Source organism: Ochlerotatus camptorhynchus, unplaced genomic scaffold, assembly GCF_037179485.1.
Source record: "Ochlerotatus camptorhynchus isolate MF236.1 unplaced genomic scaffold, CSIRO-AGI_Acam_v1.1 ptg000374l, whole genome shotgun sequence".
Taxonomy (NCBI): Eukaryota; Metazoa; Arthropoda; class Insecta; order Diptera; family Culicidae; genus Ochlerotatus; species Ochlerotatus camptorhynchus.
The window spans coordinates 2,736,312-2,744,987 of NW_027040862.1; the positions used below are offsets into that span (position 1 = coordinate 2,736,312).

The 8,676-nt window shown below is 39.4% G+C and overlaps 1 protein-coding gene across 1 annotated transcript; it reads right to left on the minus strand.

The window, feature by feature from the left end:
• Nucleotides 1–2,486: 2,486 nt before the first annotated feature.
• Nucleotides 2,487–4,226, minus strand: LOC135710269 (eukaryotic initiation factor 4A-III). The gene is made up of 3 exons (XM_065232788.1): nt 3,948–4,226; nt 3,309–3,867; nt 2,487–3,239 (listed from the first exon to the last, which is right to left on the minus strand). The coding sequence occupies exons 1-3, from the start codon at nt 4,081–4,083 to the stop codon at nt 2,732–2,734; spliced, it is 1,203 nt and encodes a 400-aa protein (XP_065088860.1). The 5' UTR covers nt 4,084–4,226; the 3' UTR covers nt 2,487–2,731.
• Between the last annotated feature and the right edge of the window lie 4,450 nt (nt 4,227–8,676).

The window sequence follows — 8,676 nt, forward strand, 5'->3', positions numbered from 1 at the left end:
TTTACAATATTCCGAAGTAGTGCTTCACTCTACAACCTTGTTTCTAAGAGCATTCGTTCTTAAGCTATGTAATCTTATAGCAAGTGATGTTCTGAAAACCTCGAAAAGTTGAACTGTAATTCGCTGAGATAAACTCTATTTTTTCCTTCCATCTAATATAAACTCTACCCAAGGGCAACATTTTATTAAATTTTGATACTCTGATACCCTTTAGCCCACTCGCAAATAAAATAAACGTAACATTTCCCTAACCACCCTTTATTAGGACAAACCTGTAAGATAATAAAGAAATGACCCCAGTTCGAATGCTTTACCGTTTTTTCCCTCAAATTCGATACATTTTTTACGCTAGAGATTGCTAGGTTGCTAAAACAACAGGCTGAAAATGTTCATAAATTATCTTTAGCATATCCATGACTAGCCTCTATACAAGGGTGTTTAAAAATATAGATTTTGCTCTACCCTGCTCAATCGATTATAATTTCTGACTATTCTCCAGAAATTTGAACCCATTTGGTTGCGATCTTATACTGCTCTTTGATTTTTATAAGGAAATTATTACGAGAAAATTTGAGAAAGTTCTTTCAAAAAGTGGTCTCCAAATTTTACATAAGAAAAGATAGTAGGCATACCCGTATATCATTTTGGAAAAAGGCTAAAACGAAGAAAATAAAACAAAATATTTTTTTCCCTTGTAATTGCCATTTAAACCTCGAAAGGCTATTGTGGTATGAAATAACAAGCAAATTACAACTCAAACGCAATTGGCGGAGGTGGAGCAAAATCTGAAAAATCATTGCAGGGGTTTCTTTCCAAACACTTCTATGGCCACTAGAGGCCCTACGGGAACCAACTCCGGGACAATCTATCGGATGATCACAAAATTATGATAAACAGTCTCCTGCTGTAAATTCATGAATTTTGATACCCATATTGTAGGGGTTTCTTCCAAAACTCTTCCATGGCCACTAGAGGCCCTACGGGAACCTGCGCCGGAATGGCCGTTCCGGGGAGAAACCTTAAACTGGTCCTCAAGTAAGCTGAAATTGTTTCTTGAAGGAGATTCTACTTTGATATCGATTCCTTCAATATTCTAGCGAGAGGCAAGAAAATGCTTAGTTATGGAACATTTTACAAGAAATCCGGATTTCTGGGAACCAGACTATTCCGAATGGACATTGTAGCAAGTATTTCAATTTGTGGAAGTACCTTGTCGAGCTCCTAAAGGTGTTTTTTTTTGTCGATCACATAACGGTTAATTACTTGGCTACAAAACCGTTGCTGATAATACCTTCTTTTATCAAACTGTGATTTGAAAATAGCTGGAAATTAATATTTATGGCCATGCAAAGATAAAATCGACAAAGAGAATCTGTCAATGTTACAAAGGATCTGATTCATTGTTCGGCTCGGTAGGAAGAAAGAAGTCGATTTCATTTTTGTACGTAAAAAGTATTAACCAGAGACTTCAAATATTAAAAATTAGATCGATTGGTTTGAAAACAGCCGAATTATAGCGGTGAATATAACATATTTCCTACCGCGTTTATCGGGAGACTCGTACAGCATAGCTCATCATTGGAAAAGAGAAATGAAAACAAAATACGCAGAGTACTCCCGGTCATTCTGCAGCTTCAACTTTCAACATGCACGATAAGCGGGAGAATGAATGAATTGAAAAATCGGCTTCCACCGAGTTGCTGCGGCAAACACCACACAAGCAATCGACAAAAGGCAGAACGACTGCGCCATTTTGCCAGTCAAACCGACGTGCTTGCTTCGCACATTGAATGCAGAAAACGTACGCGATCACGCAGTCACAGTCGATATGCGATCCCCTTTCAAGCCCTGCCAGAGAGTACACACACACTCCCTTGTCCCGTCTAGAAGAGCACTTGTCTTCTTTCTCTAAAGCCGAATACCATTAACGGACTTCTTTCATGGCTCCTCTGGTTCTCAATCAATCTTCCTCCAGGTTTCATCCGTGATCTACACTTTTCTCTGAGTAATCTTCTGGAACATCCGCTCCTCGGGTCTCGATTTCTTCCACGAACGACTTTTTCACTTTTGTTTCTTCTAGTTGAATTGGCCCCCGAGTCTCCGAGACACCAAGAAGGCTGATGTGGTCGATTTCATAGTTGGTATGGTCAGCACGGGAAACCCTCGTGACTTTGTTGTACTGGTCGATAGGGGAAGAGTGAACCCCGATCACCACTTACAGTCCATGTAGTCGGAGTCAAGCTTCGAATTGAAGTCATCCGTCGGAACGGCATTCAGCTGACTAGTAATTCTCCTTGTCCAGTAGCTCGGTAGCATCGGTTGACGTAAAACAATGTACCTATTATAATTAATAGGCTCTCTGAGTAAGAAAGGGTTAGGTACATGATTTAACTTAAATCGCGTCAGAGGCAATTGATAGAAAAGCAGTATTATTTGCTAGGTAAATCGAATTAGAAATTTCTCTACATACAAATCAATCAAGCGGCTTTACTGAGATTGAAAGAGTTTCCTCTCTTTATTGGTAGACCAAATTGATGATGATCGTAATTACATGTGTTACCTACCAGTTGATCAAGTAGTAATTTCGTTATGTGATTACAGCTTGTTATACATTTTTACTCATTCAGATACTTATTGGCTAATAGATTTTAAATACTCGAAATATTGTGTGTGTGTAATATGCAAAGTAAAACTCACGTTCCATCTCCACGTCCCCGTGCGTTCTCTTTCTCTAAATCAAATCCGCCACATTCATTGGCATTTCATCGATCTGCGTCGAGTAGTACTGTTCGATATCTCGCAGAATCCTAATGTCGTCGCTCTTGACAAAGTTGATCGCCACACCCTTGCGACCGAACCGACCCGAACGACCAATGCGATGAATGTACAACTCACGATTGTTCGGCAGATCGTAATTAATGACCAGCGATACTTGTTGCACGTCGATACCACGAGCCCAAACGTCGGTCGTAATCAGCACCCGACTCTGTCCCGAGCGGAACTCCTTCATGATTTCGTCACGCTCCTTCTGCGGCATATCGCCGTGCATGGAACTGACCGTAAAGTTAGCCTCGCGCATCTTCTCCGTCAGCCAGTCGACCTTGCGCTTGGTGTTGCAGAAGATGACTGCCTGCGTGATGGTCAGCGTGTCGTACAAGTCGCAAAGGGTATCAAATTTCCACTCTTCGCGTTCCACAGCGACGAAGAACTGCTTGATACCTTCCAGTGTCAATTCATCACTGTGGGAATCCAAAAAAAGAAACCTTTTGAAAATGAAGAATTCTTACAAAACATAACCCGAATCTTACCGTTTGACCAGAATACGAATCGGATCGGTCATAAATTTGGATGTCATTTCGAGAATCTCGTGCGGAAGTGTAGCCGAAATTAGGCACACCTGCGTCGCCGGCGGCAGATACCGGTACACATCGTAGATCTGCTCCTTGAATCCTTTGTTCAGCATCTCGTCGGCTTCGTCCAGGACCAACATCTTGATGGACCGGGTTCTCAGCACCCGACGTTTGATCATATCGAACACGCGACCTGGCGTTCCACTGACCACATGCTGACCGTAATCCAGCTTCCGGATATCCTCGCCCAGATTCGTTCCACCGATACAGGCGTGACACTGGACGTTCATAAAGTCTCCCAACGCCAGAATAACCTTCTGAATCTGGACGGCCAATTCACGCGTCGGCGAAAGACAGAGAACCTGTGTCTCGCGCAGTGTCGTGTCCATCGACTGCAGGATAGCAATCGAGAAGGTAGCCGTTTTACCGGTACCGGACTGGGCCTGTGCAATGACATCGCGTCCCTTCACGATCGGTAGGATGCTTCTCTGCTGGATGGCCGATGGTTTCTCGAAGCCTGAAATGCAAGAAAAATCCGCAATCAAAACTTTCACCTCCCCCACCCGGAATGCGAATTCAGGTCCAAAAGAAACCTACCGTAAGCATAAACACCCCGCAGCAGCTCTTCGCGGAGCGCCATGGAGTTGAAAGTTGGCAGCACCTCGACATCTTCGCTGGTTTCGAATTCTACGTTCGAGAGATCCTCGTTGGCCGGTAGTCGTCTTCCGGACATGGCTGAGCGCTTTGCGGTACACTTTACGCTACTTTGCAAGCGGAGAAATCACCGATTTTGATAGAATGTTCACAGAAAATTATGCGGAGCGCGTTTTCACTTGCTGCTGATGGCGTTTTCTTTTCACTTTTGCTACACGCACACTGCAGAATCCACCTGCGACGGGGAGCTGTCACTGCGATTGGTCCCGGTGGAAAAAATATTGCGAGCAGTTTCGGTTCGAGGGGTGATTCATTCCGGAGACGGTTAGAATAACAGTACAACCAACAATCAATTGGCAAATCAAAGTTGGCACTCGTGGAGAATAGAAGAACTATGAAAGTGATGATGGTTTCAAAATTTTACACGGTGAGGTATACGAGTACAATCTTAAAATGCTTCTATTTTGCAAATGGAGCATTTTATTTAAATCTGGTTGATGCTACGTTAGTAGAAAACATAAGGACTACTCAATAAACATATAATATAGAAAAAATAATTTTTTTCCTGATTTTTAAGTGTATACATAGATTTCAGCTTTTCTACCACTATAGCAGAAACCAGATTTAAATAAAATGCTCCATTTGAAAAATAAAAGCATTTTAAGATTGCAATCGTATACCTTCCCGTGGAAAATTTTGAAACCATCATCACTTTCATAGTTCTTCTATTCTCCACGAGTGTCAACTTTGATTTGCCAATACGAAACTAACGATTTTAAATTGGCTCACTACTTGACTAGCCTATTGGTCCCAAGCAAACGATTAACGTAACCCATTCTAGTCGAAATTATATTACTACATAATGTTTGTTTTGATTCGCTATGAAAATTTGACAGATAAAATGAGGGGTTAGTGCTAGCCGAGAAATGTTTATTCTAGAGTCGGTGTATAATGAGTCACGCCAAGAGAAAAACAGTTGAACTCGCATCACGGTTTTCGAAAGATTCCCTTTCTTTTCACTTGGCAACAGAGGACTGCTACATCAACTTCAAATGACTTCTAGCGAGAAAAAAAAAATAGCGGCTGTTGTAAATCATTCTATCAGTGAGTTTGTCCAACCATCTTAACAAAAAATAGTAGAAATTCTCATTACTGATCGTTACCAAACGTATCCCATGACAATTTAATGCTCACTGCGGGTTTATGATCATTTCTTCGATTATATTTTATATTTTATTGCGATACCTTTCGTGGACCTTTCATAGCATCGTAATGTTTGTTTACTTTGCACGATAGGTAGCCAGTTTGACAGTCCAATAGGTAGACTTGGCTTCACTCTTGGCGTGACTCATTATACACCGACTCTAGTTTATTCAAGCGAGTTATTAACACTGGCGTACACAGGGTAGGGCAAGGTGGTGCATTTGCCCCTTCTTTTATTAATAAGATTTTTATTTCCACATCTACAAAATCATGATATAAAATAACTTAATTTCTTGATAACTTGATTTGAAGGTAACATAACTTCATTTCATAATATAAGGGCACTGAAAACCTTTCAATTCCTTTGAGATGGTGCCTGAAAATTGCACAAAGGGCCATGAAGGGACAAACAAAGGGTGCATACAAAAAATTTCTGGTGCAAATGTTTTTTCAAGGTTCATGGAGGGTTAAAAGAAGAGGGTAAAGTTAAGGTTGAAAAAATTCACCTTCGTGGTGGTAAATTGCAGAAAAAGCTTTTTTTTTAATATTTCTGGTGTAAAAATATCATCAAGGTTGTGCATAGAGGGACTAATCAAAATGAATAACTCTGGTGGAAAAATTGAATCACGCTAATAATTTTAAGTGCACATTTAACTGAATTTTTTTGGTGGAAAGTTCGTAGCACTGTGATTAATGTAGAAGCAAGGTTTATTCATTTTTCTAAAGCATAATTTGCATCACTCTGATGAATGCAAGCTTCATTGAAAATTTATGGTGGAAAATTTGCAACATTCAGGCAAAGCCTGAAAATTGCACTACAAAAGTGCATGGTGAAACAAACTCCATTGAAAATTTTTGGTGCACCATTCTGGTGAATGGAGGAGCATGCTTTATTGAAAATTTATGGTGCAAAATTTGCATAGCTCTGATAACTGAAATCAACAGAAAATTTCTGGTGGAAAACTAGCACTGGTCTGGTAAATGAAGGCACAAGCTTTATTTAAAATTAAGCTTTATTGAAAATTTCTGGTGGAAAATCTGCACCGTTCTGGTAAAGGGATGGACAAGCTTTTCGGAAAATTTTTGGTCTTAAATTTGCATTCATTTGTTTGCAATAGAGAAACAAATTTTAAGAATAATTTCTGGTGTAAAATTTGCACCATTCTGATGATAGGAGAAACCAGCTATATTGAAAATGTCTGGTGGAAAATGGAAAAAGGAAATCTGCACCAATCAGAAGACTGAAGAAGCAATTTTTATTGATTTTATTTATTAAATTAACGGTGAAAAATTTGCATCGTTCTGGACAGTTGAAATTTTCTGGTGTTAAATTACCTGGGGGCAAGTTTATATTGAAAATTTCTGGTGTAAGATTTGCAACAATCTGAATTGAAAATTACTAATGTAAAAATTGCACAGTTCTGGTGAATGGACGGACAACTTAAACTTGACTTCCGAGAAGGGTATTGAATTCTGAGGGCAGTTCCACAAGAAAAGATTTCTGGGGATGATTCCATGAAAATTCTGCGAATAATTTCTAGTGAATACTGCAGATAGTTTCAAGATAATTTCAAAAGAATACCGAGAGAATATGAAATTCCAAAGGGATGTTGAGGAAAATTTCAAGGGAATTCCGATGATAATTTCAAGCTCATTCTGGGAAGAATTTCTGGAGAATACAGAGTTCTAAGTATAACTCCAGTGGACTTCTGAGAAGAATTTCAAAAGAGCTCCTAGGAGAGTTCTAAAAAATCCGATAGGAACCTAGGATATTGAATTCTGAGGACAGTTCCAAAGGATTTCTGGGGAGTATTCCAAGAAAATTCTGCGAATAATTTCTAGTGAATCCTGCTGATAGTTCCAAGATAAATCCAAAAAGAATACAGAGAAAATTAAATTTTGAGTGAAATTCCAAAGGGATATTGAGGAAAATTTCAATGGAGTACCGATAATTTCTAGCTCATTCCGGGAATCATTTCTGGATAATACTGAGGAGATTCTTCTGAAACTCTAAGGGAATTTCAATTCCAAGGTGTTCTGAGTAAAAGTCAAGAAGAGTTCTAAAAATAATTCCAGAGGACTTCGGAGAAGAATTGCAGAAGAGCTCATAGAGTTCTAAAAATTTCGAAAAGAATCTCAAGGAATTCTGAGGATGGACTTTTTTGCAACTGTACAAAGTTTAAAGACATCTTTTGGATTCCCCAATTGAAAAGTGGGTATTAGTTTGCCATTGAACCTTGGTCTATTGTTGTCTAACTAAGAATTTGTCTAAGTATCTGAATCCTTCGCACAAGTCGTCATTCCGTTAACAATACTGTACTCGCTTGTCAAAATAGTTGTGTGCGCTGTTCCAATCGTTACATATTTTTAAACCTTGGCATTTAGGTCAAAATTTGAAAAAAAAATTAGAACTACTATTTTCGCTCAAAATGACTAAATTCAACGTACTCGCAACGGTAATAGTAAAGTGTAACTACAACAACATATAAGGGCTTACAACATCTTGAAATAGTCAAAAATAAACTGTAACGATGCCTTCCAAATATACAAAAACGTACTGCACAAAATTTCAGCAAGGTAACTCAATAAAAGATGATACCAGTACCACAGACAAACAGACATAACACTCGCAAGTTGTTCATCGAACAAGCATTTAACGGTCAATTTAAAAGTATCGTAGTTGGTAGTACCAACAATCAATACGAAACTAACGATTTTAAATTGGCTCACCACTTTAGTAGCCTATTGGTCCCAAGCAAACGATTAACGTACCCTATTCTAGTTGAAATTCTATTACTACACTATGTTTGTTTTGATTCGCTATGAAAGTTTGACAGATAACATCAGGGGTGTGTGGATTCATGCAGAACATGCAGGGGTGAGTGAAATAGCTTGGGACTGCTTGGGACCGTTGTTCTGGTACTGAGTGAGCCATAAATAATAATGATTTTCTTCGGGACCCAGTGGTCTTAGAGTTACCTCTATGGTAGTATAGAGGTAACTCTAAGACCACTGGGTCCCGAAGAAAATCATTATTATTTTTGGCTCACTCAGTACCAGAACAACGGTCCCAAGCAGTCCCAAGCTATTTCACTCACCCCTGCATGTTCTGCATGAATCCTCACACCCCTGATGTTATCTGTCAAACTTTCATAGCGAATCAAAACAAACATAGTGTAGTAATAGAATTTCAATTAGAATAGGGTACGTTAATCGTTTGCTTGGGACCAATAGGCTACTAAAGTGGTGAGCCAATTTAAAATCGTTAGTTTCGTATTGATTGTTGGTAGTACCGCCACCTGTGGCGCGCATAGTCACTTCCCTTGCGTTTGACGTTTACACACTACCGCCATCTGTTCAGCGTACTATCTACCACAGTGTATTCAACAGATGGCGGTAATGTTTTAGCGGCGATGTTTTACAGTGAGAAATATTCAATGTGTTATGTCTGTTTGTCTGTGCCAGTACC

What these genes read in the sequence shown, in the direction of transcription:
- LOC135710269 (XM_065232788.1), bottom strand. Translation starts at nt 4,083, where the DNA reads ATGTCCGGAAGACGACTACCGGCCAACGAGGATCTCTCGAACGTAGAA. An exon ending in GCGGGGTGTTTATGCTTACG is followed by an intron (nt 3,868 to 3,947) that starts GTAGGTTTCTTT and finishes CTTGCATTTCAG; the next exon opens with GCTTCGAGAAACCATCGGCC. An exon ending in ATTCGTATTCTGGTCAAACG is followed by an intron (nt 3,240 to 3,308) that starts GTAAGATTCGGG and finishes GGATTCCCACAG; the next exon opens with TGATGAATTGACACTGGAAG.